This window comes from Fusarium fujikuroi, chromosome FFUJ_chr07, assembly GCF_900079805.1.
Source record: "Fusarium fujikuroi IMI 58289 draft genome, chromosome FFUJ_chr07".
Classification (NCBI taxonomy): Eukaryota; Fungi; Ascomycota; class Sordariomycetes; order Hypocreales; family Nectriaceae; genus Fusarium; species Fusarium fujikuroi.
The window spans coordinates 1,615,060-1,629,757 of record NC_036628.1 but is presented as its reverse complement, the minus strand read 5'-3'; the positions used below and the strand labels follow the sequence as shown (position 1 = coordinate 1,629,757).

Below are 14,698 nucleotides of genomic sequence, written 5' to 3'. Positions count from 1 at the left end.
TCTGAAGTTTCGAAGTCGTGCTTCAGTAAAGAGGACGACTTGACCTAGCGTGATATGATCTGGCAAAGAACGAGGAAAACCAACAAGCGGCAAGGTGCACTGAGAAGAGAGAAAGGGGAGAGAGAGAGAGAAAAGATAAGAAGATACAACGAGGTGACCGAACCAAGCAAAAAGCCGCACAGCAGCTGTGATATCCTCTCAAACTTGATGGTATTGTGAACCTGCCGTTGTCGTCGTGATCCTGCGTCAGAAAAGTTTCAAGAGCAGAGAGAAACAAGTGGACGAAAAGAGTATTAAAAGAGATGACCGCGTCAGAGCTTATTCTTCCCCGGACATGTTCTATCTAAAAAAAGAACGAAAAGGCAGCTTGTTTATGTTTCACCATCCAGTCACTTTTCCCCTCCCCCTGGTGGCCTCCCACTGAGCGGCCCGCCTGATAACCTCGGTGGACGGGGATTGACATGGACATGGACATGGAGGGGGAGGGATATGAAACGGAGGCGTGCCAAGATGAGTAAGGCTCTGTTGTCGTGAGTTGTGAGAAAGGGGAATTGCAGCATCAATCACTCGCAGTTGATCAGCAATTAGCGGTGATTTACAGATAGGATAGGACAGGATACCTCTGGTGGTTTACAACAAAATGCAGCCCCGCTGTGACTGCCCAATACGGTTTAGTCTAGGGATCACGGCGGCTAACGTGCATTAGTGGCAGCTCGGCTACTATTTTGAGCTGCTGGCGGGGCTGACAAGGCGGACTGTGATTGGCCAGCTCTAGCCTTATACTTAATTTAGAAGGTCGTTGGCGGCCTGGCAAGGCATGTGAGTGGCTGTATGCATGTGAGTGTGACTGATGAACTCGCAGATTTTGATCGAGCAGGGGATAGATAGACTAAGGTAACTATCACTTGTATATACTATATTAAATAAGCTAATATTGATCATGTTTATAGCGAGAAGCTCAACGGTCAGATCTCCATAATCTAGCGGAAACAAAATATCATCAAGACTGACTTTACTGTATTCGTATGTATGTATGTATTCTCCCTTGTTCTAAAAACAGTTCCTTATCCTTGTCCATCAACACCACTCCCCCGTTCTGTTCCTGCGTTTCCTCCCCTCACTAACCTCGACACCATCATGATCGCTGCTCTGATCTCGGCAGTCGGGCTGTGACCATGAACCAACAGTTCCCGTCTCCCGGGTCAAAATATCTCGATAGCCACATACCAACTCTCAGATCCTTGATGCCTTTCAGTGAATCTAGCAGCTTAGGATGGGCATGGAGCACATGTATGAATAATATGTTGCTGAAACATCAGCTTCTTCCATTGCTATCGTGAATCAAAGCAAAAACCTCGCTTGAAACGCTTCAACCACATCAAGGACAAGCAGCAACACATCTCCATATCAGAGTCTCGCTGTTTCATCTACAGAGACAATTTTCCAAACCAACTAATTTTCGCATATCTGTGGAATGGCATCGTAGCATTGGCGTGCTAAGGCTGGCCACCATTTTGGTCCGGTAGCTAAAGATAGCTTTTCAGCCAGCCGCCAGCCTGGCCTGTCGGTACCGTCACGACCTGGACCTTCAATGCTTGGGCCAGGGCCTCCCAGTCTAATTCGCGTGTGGAAATGGATAGCAATAGCCAGTATTTTCTCCCTTCGCCTGTCGCACGGCTTAGAGCTACCGTCAATCAGAGGCTATTCTCAAGTCGCTATTCATAGAACAACATGGCGCCACCCTCACTTCACCTAGCGGTAACAGATACAATTCTGTTCTAATCTGGATGTGAATTCGTTTCAAGGTTACCGAGTTCACCAGGAGATGCCCCGCAGCTTACCGGACCATCTACCTGGCTATCATGAATCATGTAGTCGTGTATTCGTTGACCCGGCAGACTGTCTGTCAGCTGTTGAGTCTCATACTGTCCTGACTTTGAGGAACAGACTGGGAGCTCGTCTCTTTCTCTGTCTGTTTCAGTCATGACTCCCTCATCCTATTCATCTTATTTTCCATGACGCCATCACTCCTTGCTATGCAAATTTACTCCAGAAACACTTGCTTCTGCCTTGACACCATGACTGTGCATTGATGTTTTGAGCCTGATATACCATCCATTGCCCACTCATTCTTTAAGCTAGGGTCCAGTCGAAGCACACCATCAATAAGCTCAGAATAAGATTCACCCAGCTTCCACTAAACGCCTTTCTGTCCTTGTCCGTGTATGCGTGTCCGTGTCCGTGTCTGTTGCAATTTTCTGGTTTCGAGCAACCGCAGTGGATCGTCTAAATTTCTTGGGTATAATCCCAACCTCATGACATCTGCTCCAGATCGTTTATTTCGTTCATGCCTGAAATGTTCATCTCAACAATGTCATCAAGTTGTTCAGATGACCCGCAGGATCCTTCCCAGTCTTTGCCCAACGTCAGCCGTCGCCTCATGTCTTTTATAATTGTGTTGGAGTCGCTGAGCGACTGTTACATACCGGAGCCATCTTCCTCCAGTTCGTCAACAATTAGCCTACGGAAGGGATTCAAGACATCTGTGAAACATGTGAGCCTTTTGGTTAATGATACTGGATAAAATTGTAGAGAAAATGACCCACCGTCCTGCAATGTGAGGAATTCCACGTCTAGATCGGGTTGTGTATCCGTTGTTGTTGCCATCGTAGCTGCACATCCCTCAATTACCTTCAAGAACTTGTCTGCAATTTCCCGACTCATTTGAGCCCGTCTGCGCACATGGTGGTCCCTGAGATACTGGAGACAAATAAGGCCGATTTGCTTCGTCATCTGTCTGATTGAGACTTGATCATCCGCAGTGACATCGCGGTCACTGGTAGCACCAGCATCAATCTTACCCAACTCGCAAACTAAAAAGTCATGTGTGCTCCGGCGCACTTGTTCTCCAGGGCTTGCGAGGAGAAAAGGTACCCATTTTGGGATGAGGTCACGGCTGAATGTGCAGACCGCCTTACAAAATTCCCTGTCTTGTTGGCGGAGATCCAATGCCGTTCTGAAAAATTGAACAAAATACAGGCCCTCAGTGTTTTGAAGACTTCTCGCTTGCATAGATACGTGTTCAATCATGTCCTTGGCGTTGCTGAGCTGTTCTGTGCTTTCGATATACGTGATAGAAGCCCGCAGAAACGGATCCATGGCCTGGGTCGAAGTCTCACCACGGATACATAGCTTCAAGGTCCCGAGTACTTTTTCATCCATACTGCTGTCCAGCTTTGTCAAAATTCTGATGATATTGTTGCAGCCGGCGTGTTCTTGATCGAGGGTAAGGAGTTTTTCAACAAACAGGCTGGTATAGGAACCGTTTGGACTGCTGTAAACAAGGTCCACCTCTTCGGGCGTCCAGCTGAAGGCCTCAGCTAGTTGTGATACACGTTCTGTCGGGTCTTCGATATATTCGGTCCCTATTTGCGGCCTCATCTGACTCATCAAGTGGCTGACTAGTCTGATAATCGATACATACGAGGTAGGCTTTGTAGTATTGTTCCGCCTAATGACACTTTGGAGCATTCTGGCCCAGTTCCCACTGAGTTCCTGGAGCGGGTCAGCAGAAATGATTCTGATAGCGCTCGCTAGGAAGTTCGCGGCCAAGACATATCCGGTTTCCCGGTGACCCATGTCAGCAAAGTCTAAAATAGCTCCAAAGTATTCGTCCCAGGCTCTAATGTGGATATGAAAGAATTTCCAAAGGTGTTGGAATATCATCATTACGCCGTCAATAACGGAGCGATGGGAAGCATCAGGTTCAGAGAGTGTCTCGTCTCCGTCAGCATCATGAACCAACTTGTATCGAATCTCCGGATCGTAAACATTGGGCAAAGCCGTCGAGATTTTCGTGACTGCAACCTTGAAAAGGTTCTTGATCTTGCTCCGCACTAATTGATCTGGATTACGCTGCAGAAGCATGCGAAGAGCGCTCGGATGCTGATTAAAGTACTCATAGAAGGAAAAGGCACACCGCTCGCATGATGTGACTGCGTCTTCGATAATCTCTTCGTACGCGAGGAAATCCGGAGCGTCCTTAGTCCTTGCAACAACCTGATCCAAGTTACCAATGAGCGTTCGCATGGCAAGATCCTGGAGTCCATGCTCTTGACTACGCATGGCCATAAAGCTGTTGATACTCGAGCTCTTTTCGCTTCTGCCAAGGGATTTGCAGTACTGTTGTGACTGACGAAACAGAACTTGAACAAGTTTGACATTGCTTGGGTCGTAAATACAATGGCGGCGGAGGATGTTCGTATTCTCGTCTGAGAGATGATCCGCAAGGTGGTCTGGCACGTCAACACGAAGGGGTGCTGGAATGGCAAGGGCGGACATCTTTTCCTGTTCCGCGCGCAAGGATGAAGAACGCTGGTAAAACAGCATATAAGCGCTAAAGTTCTTGTCGTACAAAATGCCGTTATTATCGTATATGGGACGGTGATCCGTACCTCCAAACGTGGAGTATTCCATTTGCGCAGGGTCCCATGGCGTCACTAAGTCATCGTTGAATTCTACCCACAAGGGCCGATTGCTCGAGGTGGGACGCTCGCGAATGTATGAGTAGTAGTGTCCGGATTCAGCTGTGCCTGCGTGAACAAGCACACCCACCAGTTCGAAGATGTCCTCCTCGATATCGCTCTTTGGGTTACTGAGATGCTCAATGGTATATGGTCGCATATCAATTCGATCCGGAAAGGAGAAATAATCATTGATCTTGTTTCTCTGTAAGGTACGCAGGTTGAAATCAAACCTTTTCAAATGGAATATGACATTGTCGGGAACATCTTTGAGGCAGGCCCTATGAAACATTAGCTACTATGGGGCATCAAGCCGGGAGGGAGGCCAATACCTTTTTACTGCGTCAACGTGGCGATCGCATGTTGAGCATTTGTACTTGTTGTCTGGTTATTCGGTCAGCATCTCCTGTTTTCTTACCAAGAGACTTTACATACCTCCTTCCATGACCTCGCCATCCACATATGCCTGGAGACTTTCTGCTAATGTGCCTTTCCCTTTGATATCACACTGAATTGCAGAAAATGGCTCAAGTCGCTCCGAAATATGTTCGCATTCTTTTGACTTGACTTGTTGCACAAGCTGACCACCATAGAACGATTTTATGACCCGCTTTTCATCGTGGCCAGAGAGCTGAGTCTCCCAGCGATCAAGTAGTAGATTGTAAAACTCGTCGACGTCCATCTGATTGTGAATGTCAATCAATGCGTCGTCGTATGTTTTGATGGAATGGACGAAATTTGACGGATCGACGAAGCGACGGTAGCTCTCCTGCATATGACCGAACAGTTTCTGGGTGTAGGACAGGAGTTGCTGGCTATTTGCAGGATCATTGATACGGCAGCCGAGGATGAAACGCCTAAACGTAGTGTTCATGAAGAGTTGTGTCATCAACGAGTTGAGATAACAAGTGTTAGACAAATTCAGCAGACCAGCATACCCACAAGGGGCTCGAAGAGCTCTGTGTCGGTCGAAATGGTAATTGAGATCATAGATGTAGTGGTCGTCTGGACTTGGTGTCAGTATTTGCACTTTTACTAGAACATAGCACGTACCCTCTTCATCGTCGAAGAATGGGACTTGTTCGTCGAGAGCTTCCACAACCGCCACCATCTTCTTCTGGTCATGTTTCACAAGAGTAAATAGCACATCTGAAAGTTTCGCTCGAGTATCTTCGTTAAGGATCACTTTGGGTACAGGCTGCCCACTTCGCAGGTCTTTAGGAGGGTATAAGTGCTTCCAAACAAGTGACATTGCGAGGTTACTGGGCCAGGTCAGCATACATTCCGGGACAAAAGATGCAGTATAATACCTAGGAAGTGTCTTTGACTGTGCGACTGAGTTATCTAGCTGGAGACAAATGTGCAGCAGCAACGATAGACCTCTTGCGAGCGAATCATCTACACTTGGTGGCCCAATGGTCTAATGATGGTGCGGTCAGCTGTCTTGCTCAATATCGTTATGACGAGAGTGACTGAGCTTACCTCGGTTGTAGTATGCTCAAGAAGAAGCTGGCTAATTTGAGAGGCAAACTTCTCAATGTTCAGCAACTCAGGCGACCGCGCGTTGATCTTCATAACGAGAAAATAAACCAACCTGAAGAGTTCTTCGCACTGGTTGGGAAATATAGTCGTCTGTCTGACCATGGCGCTGGTGACCTTCCAGAAATATTCCGTCATTGAGCACTCACGGGATGTAGCTGAAGTTTCACAGTCAGTCTCACGAATGAGAGTGGCAGTACTCATAACAGCAAAAAGTTCTTCAATTAGTTTTGCAGAAAGCGATCTCATACTCTGGCGGGAATCAATCAGTAGAAGGCGATGCAGGTCATGGTTAAAGTCGGGGTTTGTGCTGAGTTTAGCCCAAAACTTGTCATCAAGCATGCTCAGTCGAAGACAGATCACAAGCGCTCCTGCTATGACCGGAGAAGGGACGTCACCCGGGCAGTCTATGGCATACGACAACATTTTCACCAACCTGTTCGGGTCAGGAAGGGGGAGCCCCTGTGGCGGTACTGAACCTCTGAGGTTGCCGAGTCCTGTAACCTTGTTAGGCCGAATAACGTGTGTGTGATGAGTGAACATACTGTCAAGAAACTGCCGAAGGGCATGCAGCAAAGTAGACGCCAACTTTAGCCGCAGGAGTACCGAAGCGCCATTGAAAATGTCCTCATCCGAGATTGCCTGTACGATGAAGGATATTGGTGTCTTGAGAGCCTCGGGAAGGATCACAGGATCGGACCCTGAGCCAGTGGTCACATCATTGAGATGACTGATCAGTTTACTAGGGAGGAGGGTTTCAGCATATTCGACCAACGCATGGACAGCGTAAAGAGATTTGAACGGTTGCCCCGAGGGAAAGATATCTTTAGATGACGTTGTTCCACTGCTGATCAACCTCATGAAGTGGCCATCTGTGGGCAGCTTGATGAGAAAGTAGTAAATCTGGAAAGGTCAGTCGAAGTTCCGATCGCCAATTTGCAGGTACTTGCCTCTTGTGCCAGTGCTTCATCCATGCTTAAATACTCCCACATCTCGTCGAAGTGTGCGGAAATCTCAATCTCTAGTGATGAAGCGCCCGGCCTGACCCTTTTGGAGAGGGCGGGGCCACCCTCTTCACGTCTGACCAGTATAAGGCCATCATGCACACATAGATCTTCTAAGGATCTGCATATATCTTGTTCACTCGGCAGGAATGGTCGGCCTCGGTAGTATATCCGATAGTTCTCAAACCCGGTCTCTTGCCGCAAACTAGCGAGGAGTGAGGCTGCCGTGTTCGCCCTCCCAATGACAAGTGGCTTGATGTCAGTCTGCTGGTCGCCATCGAAGGACTGATACTTCAGGCCCGCAGGATCTCCTTGGACCTCGTGGAAGGCTTGTGGGATCAGTGTTCGTAGGTCAGGTGCGGACAAGGATGGCTTCGACTGGTGGGCTTCAAGAATATAGCGGAGAAACTTCAACGAACGGGTGAAAATCCTTTCTTGCTGCTGTAACTGCCGTTGCGTAATTGTGGTACCCACAACTTGGCCATCGCTGTTCGCGCCTCGGCTTGCATTTCTCAGCTCCTGGGCAGCGCTTTTCAGCTGCCCTAAGCATCGACTGGCTAGCTTCAGATGGACAGATTGTGCTCTCTGCGTTGAAATAGAGTTGAAAAATCGACTGTCGATATAGACATCAACTGCGAGGGTTCGTATGGCCCTGTCTACTAGAGTCTCATCTTCGGCCTCGAGAATGAGACGCCACAATTGTTCAATGCCACTAGTAGCAACCGCTTCTGGGTCATCGAGAGCAAGGTTGAAATTGTCGTTGAGGCGTGGGAGGATCTCAATTCTAAGAAATTCAAGCATACCCTCACAGAAGTATTCGGACGAAAGGGCTGGAAGATGGTAGGTCAGACAAGCTTGAAGGAAAGAATTACCGTTTTTGTTCTTCCGATGGGGACTGTTCAAGATTTCCCAGCCCACCCGCCTATCGTCTGGTGAAAGGGACATTGGCCCTACCAACATGTCCCATAGTTTGACGCCAAGATCCTCGGTGATTGATGGCGACTCAAGCTGGATGAGGTTGGCAATGAACTCTCTCCGAGGTTGGTTGACAGAGCAAGAGAGAACCGCCGGAATCCCTGCCGCCTGGCAAGCCCAAATAGCATGTTCCAACTCTTCAATTACGAGTCTTGTCAAGTCATGGTGTTCTACTAGCCAGCGCATCTCTTGGCTCATGTCCCTTGAGCGTAATGCGATGAATAAACACCAAAGGCTCCCCAAGGTAGTTGCAGACTTATTTGCAAGATCTTGAAGACACCCAAGGTAGAGCTGTTCCTGCCCTTCAGCATCTGGACCGCACCTCAGGAGCTCTATGAATTTCTGCATTGCTGCTTGTTGGATGTCAGGATACATGACTTGCGATCCGGATGCACAAACAGACGAATCCCTCAATAGACGCAGGCATAAATTGTACGGTTGGACAACGAGAAGACGCTCTTCCGAACATTTTTCTGCCATACTCTTCATGACACCCTCCCAGAGCATTCGGATGGCGGGCGTAAATGCGTCTATGGGAAGAGTCTGGAACTTCTCACAGAGAAGCAAAAACCCATCGTCGTCAAAAAGATGCGCGACTTGAATGACCATGCGGGCCAGAGCGTCAGCGGTACGGGGGTCTTGCCTGGAAGTAATGCCCTCCCAAAACCTATCGATATGCGTCCTTCGGTACCTTCTCGTCACAATGATGAAGCCAATGATATTAGCACCCTCAACAATAATTTCAGGATGGCAGTTGGCGCCTAATAGATAGTCGATAAATCCGGTCCGGATCAGGTATTCCGCGATGTGTTCGACATAATGGCTTCCATCATCGGCTTTGCTGTCGAAATGCTTTTTCCAGAAGGCAATAAGCTCTTTGCACATTTGTGTCATGCCTTGAAATCGAAGTTGCATTTGGCTTGACTTGATTAGTTTGATCAAGAACTGAAAGCGGTGTTCATAAGAAATCGCTTCAGAAGTGTATCTGAGAGGCACTGCTGGAAACTCTGTGCGGTGCTGTTCCAACATGCGAGTTGCAGCTGCGTGATCACCCTTGAGAGCTATGTTGATCATATTTGACAAAGCTTGAACGATCACGAGAACACTGTCTGCGACGAGATGCGTCGGACTCTTGTCAATCATGATGTCCAATCTTTCGTGTATCAGATCGAGCAATGTGTGGCCTACCAGAAGTTTCTGGTTGTTTTTGAAAGCAATTTCGGGAGTAACAAAGTTACAGGAATCTTCCATGATATCTGACGCGACTAAGCATATAGGTGCCAGTTCATTGGTCAACCGGGGATATGTAGGGATAACTTGGAATAATGCTCTTGTCAGCTGGAGAAGGCGACTGAGGCTCCCGCCTGGGCTGTCCTGGTATGCTTTAAGAAAGGCCATGGACAAGGCCCCGAAATGCTGATACTGATCATCGCTCAACAATAGCGGGTTGATGATTGAGTGGAGGTTCTGAAGATAACATGGGCAGAAAAGTTCGACGGTCTGCTGTCCCCGACCTCCCTGTTCTGCTATGAACTCTTTGATCGTTTGAATATCCTGATTGACGAACCATGCCGACAACCTGGCGTAGTCTAAAAAGATGGCCTTGGTTTGATGCCGTAACAAATCATCTGCTAGAAACGGAGGCCTGTGCAACATTAGTCTCGGTACACAGGAGCATGCGTGGTGGGCTTACTTGTGGGCAGCCATAGTGGTAACAATGCGTGGGAAGGTCACCCAGAAAACATGGTTAAGACGACATGAATCGACCACCAATTGCTGATTGGCAGTAGCGATGTAATCGAGATACCGTCCAAGCCATTGTTGGAGTTTGTAGATGACTCCTGCATCGATCGACGATTCTATACTGTTAGCGTCTAGACCCTCAAGGAATAGGAGAATGGGTCTTACGAGTTTCAATATAATTGCAGAGGCGCACCACCATTCCCTCCAGTGTCTCTGTGGGTTCCCTGAAAGGAAATTCATTGATGGGATCGATCACGACAGAATCATCATCGACTATTGAAACCCCAATGCTCTGGCGATCAGAAGCCATATCATCATCCGACTGCACAGTGATAACTTCGATAGGAGGGCTTGCTGAATGCGAGAAGCTGGACCGTGGAGTGCTGAAGTTCTGAGGAGGCGGCACCATAGCGACTTCAGTATCCTCGACGCTCTCTTTGACTTGGTCCTGGAAGACATCAGCCGTAGTCTCAGCCGCAACTGTCTGGGTCACGTTCGGTGGAGGTGGTGAGGAAGTTGAGTCATTCCCGGGCACGTTTCTCAGGTTAAGAGTAGCCATGCTAGATGGCGGCTCTGTTGACGGGTCGCAAACAGGAGACCCTGTATCTGAAGTCTTGGGCGCGGCGGAGTCTGGTTGAGAATAGGCAGTTGTCGAGCCAGGTCGAGGCAAGACAGGTTCAGTATCAAGGGTGGCAGAGCGAGAAGAGTCGTGACCAGGATTCACTGTGCTGTGAGAATTGGTGGGAGACCCAGAGAGCGAAGTTCGTTGTCGCTTGCGAGATGATATGTTGCTGTCATCAAAGGGATTCGGCCGGGTCGAGCTCGCTTCAGCGGAGGCAGCACGATCTGGGAGGGCGGGAGATCTCGAGGCTGGATCCATCGGAATCGTAGAAAGAGGCCAACGGGGACAAAGCGTGGAGGTGCAGAGACGTCACACCGTCGCGAAAGACGCCCCGGCGATAGCTGCACAGAATTAACATGTGGGTTTGATAGAAACTGTGAAATGTAGCGGGGCAAAGTAGCAAGATTCCCAAGCTCGAAGATATAGAGGATTCGAAGAGGGAATCAGAGCTAAAGCACAAGTGCGGGGGGGAGGAAAACGTAGACAAATGTGTGCGAATAAGAGGTCCTGACGTTGAAGAACGGATGAAAGCTGGTTGCCTAGAGGAAAATACTGTTTACTCTTGGGACTCGGATTGTGATGCGGATAAGAAAACAGGCGGATGGATTGGATGGATAAGACTTTTGAGATGGATCTGAGGATAGGATACCTTAGGTAGGCAAGTAGGTAGGAACCTAGCCACCTTAGTTCAGGCCAGGATATGGGGGAGCATGGATTGGCAGTGCGCGCTCGCGGTTTGCTAGTGTGGATACCCCGCTATAACACGAGCACTGGGGGTGCAGGTAGTAGACCAGAGCAAGATGGGAATGTTTTGGAAGGGAACGGGACACATTCGTTTGAGAAAGAGAAGAATGGGGTTGTGTTTACTTGCCTTGTCAAGGAAATGATACTGCTTTATCGAATGAGAAGATTGTTGAAAAAAGACAGCCTTCCGATCTTGCCAACGTGAACGGGCAAGTATATAATGGAAGTTATGGAGATTCTTAAGGAAGGTAAAGTATGACGAAGGAAGGGCGATAAGAGAACCCTCATATCCGTTGGGTAAGGGATGAAAATGGTGCGTGCCGGAGCCTTGAAACTTTCGGGGGTTTAATGGAGGGTCTCTCTGGTGCCGTCGAGCTAAGATGTACGCTGGGTACCTGGTAGATCAAGATTACCCTGGTGCCCGGTTGCCTTGCAGTTGTTTTTGGCATTGACAGTTGTTCCGCACAAACTTGAGATCCTTTTAGTGGGGAGCTCACCTCTAGATAGCTTGGGCGTGATGTCAGCTGCTGTCGGAGGGCGGGGTAAAAAGGTGTGCGGATAGTGCGATTATCCGTACATCAAGGACGCGTTCTCGATTGGCTCCATGGACGGTGCTGTAGGTTAAGGTACTAGGTTTGGCATTTATACCTAGGTAGGTATACTGCCGATTGATTCTACAGTAACATTCATTCAACGGGGAAGTATCCAATATATATATGTAGGGGTAAAATATTTTAGTAACTCAATCAAAGAAATATAGCTACAGTGATTGCCAGCCAAGCCCTGCTAACACATGAAGCGAGGGCTTGAAATGAAGTAAAACCTTGTACTCAAAGTCATTCACGCGAGAGTAGGTAGTCATGATAACGAGTGCGTCTTTGGTGGGGCATCAAACATCCCCAACTTTCAATCATGAATAAATGACGGCAGAAGCAGCTTACCTAGATCTGCGTCATTTGTTGCTTTAACTGAGGATTTGGGCATTACAATTTGGAAGAAGTAGGTAGGTAGCTTAATTTGGAAGTAAACCTGTTGTCTTCCAGGTCCAAGGTCAACTCCAATCTGTGCGCGGTTGTTTGCCGACAGATTCATGATGACCAACCATGTTTGATTTGATTTGTGACCATGTTCGGCTGTCTGCCTTAGGCTGCCTCATGTTCGACGCGTGCATGTTTCCTATCAATTGCATGCCCCAGGCAAGTGGCATTTTTTCGACCCGTTTCAAAGGAATTTGAATAAAGGGGTTGTGATTTCTTCTTTAATCCATAACTAGTACCTACAAACCTACTACATACTAGGAAGTTACCTCCCCTGGGGCACCAAGGCAAGCTGTAGATTCGTGATCCATCTACGGGCTTAACTGAATATTGCCCAGGGAGTCTCGGGCCTTTCACAGCCTTTGTCTGCCTCAGACTAGTTATGCAAGCCATATCGTCTATGTTAACCAACATCATTGATTCCATTGAGGCAATCTAACATCAACTCTTTGCAAATCTGGTAAGTAATAGACTACTCACAGCTGTCAAAAGCTTGTTTTAGCCAAAAGCCCTATTAATGATTGATCGCCATTCAGCTGGCCTTTTCAGAGTTTGTTCCTGCGGCCTCTGACATGTAATCCGGCGCTAATAAGCAACTCCCCGTCAAAAATCCTGCCCCACATAACTCGCCCATCCATTTTATTGTGAATAGCTGCAAGGCTTTTTCAGGTCTCTCATGTCATTCTTGAGCCACGCGGCCCTTCGATGAACATTCAATTTCACTTAGTGGCTTGCAATTAGAGGTTTGGTCAGAGGTCGTTTGTTGTTTCCAGTGTCTTGCACGTCACTGAGTGTCATCATGTCCGCTCCCGCTTCCCAAGGCCCCCGTAAGAAGGTTGTGCACCAGCTTGACACTCCTTTCTCTACTGTCTCATGGTATGAAAATATCTCAAGTTTCCAGGTTGTTTATGTCTCACACGAACAGGCCCTCAATCTTGATAGAAGACCAGGACACCATCCTCGAATTGCTGTGCGAGTAAGTCAGCTTATATCTTGGTCGAGTCTTACACATATCTCTCCACGAAGGCCACCAAGTTCAATGCGAAGACTTTCTAACGCCCACAGACTCCTGAGCCCCATTGGGAAGTATCGTCAGACACAAATCAAGAGATCCAAGGGAAGACGTTCATCGCAAAAGGAGAAAGCGACCAAGAAGACAGCCCATGCTTCAGAACAACCTCCAGTGCCCCCGATGCCCGAGATAGAAGCCAGCATCGATGTCGGTCTTAACTGTATTACTCGAAACCTGCAGTTGTGTTCGCGACAAGAGACTGGATCAATGGGAGACGAACCTGACCGACAATATTCCATGGTCTTTGTAACGCGGGGCGATCAAGCCTCAACATTCAACTGCCACTTCCCACAGATGATTGGGGCGGCATCTAGGAAGACCAGTTCCGAAAGGAAAACTCGCCTGATAGGCTTATCTAAACCATGCTCTGAACGCTTGAGTTCTTGTCTTGGAGTGCCAAGGGTTTCATCTATAGCTATTCGAATGGATGCCCCAGGAGCTGGAGCTTTGCAGGAGTTTGTTATGAAGAAAGTCGAGCCAATAGAAGCCTCGTGGCTTGCTGTGTTTTCGGATGCACAATATCTTGCCCCAAAGATTAATGCTATAGAAACAACGGTGGGACCCAAGCGAGCGCGTGTTGAATGAGGTAGACAGATAACCTAAGCAGGGGAGGGGGGATTATGCATGTATCCTATAGAAATCCGAATTATCTTATTAGCCTATCAGCTGTTTGTTGAACGGTATTGGTAGCTGCATAGTGTAAAGTCTCAAAAGCCAAAACCATTCAGGGGTGCGTGAGAAAAGTACTTGACAATGTAGTACAGGAAGGAGACATCTTTTGCGCAGATTCTCCTTTTATCTTTGAATACCACCTAGGTACCTAGTAGGTAAATTTTCCATTCATGGCTGTGAAGTAGAGTGAGCAGTGTCAAGCAGGATACCATCCCGCGATCCTCAATTGTCACTGTACAACCCCCTAATCCAGCACCAGACGACCGTAAGGATGCAGGCCACCCATGAGGGAGGTTTGCAGACGGACATTGAGTCACGGTTGCAGCCGAGACAGTGAGTAGGTCCTCCTATTTTAGCTAGAATTCATCCTCCCACAATATCACAGCACCAAACCCTGCAGCTCCTGAGTGCATGAACATACACACCAGCCAGGGGAGCCCAAGGACAGCGTTTGTACTCCTCCTGGGAAAGAGAGCTACAGCTCGAGCAACTGAGATCTGGTTGATAGATTTCTACTCAGTAGGTAGGGCAGCTAAGAGGTAGGTAGTGGACTCTTGGCTTAGCTGCATTGCAATACAGCACTACCCCCCTAAGGACGATGCTACAGTGACTTCACTCAACTACCTTATCACTCCTCTGTAATGCTGCCTATCAGCAATCCTTCCAACTAAAACCATCCTCATAGAGGTGCGGTTTCCTTAATTCACCAAATCTCTCTGCTCATAGCCACCCACTTGTGGCGGTTGCTGGGCTGGGTACTTCCATCG

The 14,698-nt window shown here is 48.1% G+C and overlaps 2 protein-coding genes; one reads left to right on the top strand and one right to left on the bottom strand.

Annotated features, from left to right (window-relative positions):
• Positions 1-2,313: 2,313 nt before the first annotated feature.
• Positions 2,314-10,343, bottom strand: FFUJ_08592 (related to DFFRY protein; the record flags this gene model as incomplete). XM_023580689.1 has 12 exons in its annotated part: positions 2,314-2,414; positions 2,487-2,543; positions 2,607-4,804; positions 4,856-4,907; positions 4,959-5,528; positions 5,577-5,785; positions 5,834-5,943; positions 6,006-6,559; positions 6,608-6,965; positions 7,109-9,686; positions 9,735-9,900; positions 9,950-10,343. The coding sequence occupies 12 exons, from the start codon at positions 10,341-10,343 to the stop codon at positions 2,314-2,316; spliced, it is 7,347 nt and encodes a 2,448-aa protein (XP_023433425.1).
• Positions 10,344-12,986: 2,643 nt separating this feature from the next.
• Positions 12,987-13,844, top strand: FFUJ_08593 (uncharacterized protein; the record flags this gene model as incomplete). XM_023580688.1 has 3 exons in its annotated part: positions 12,987-13,063; positions 13,113-13,163; positions 13,253-13,844. 3 exons carry the CDS (start codon positions 12,987-12,989, stop codon positions 13,842-13,844), a joined length of 720 nt encoding a protein of 239 aa, XP_023433424.1.
• Positions 13,845-14,698: the final 854 nt, after the last annotated feature.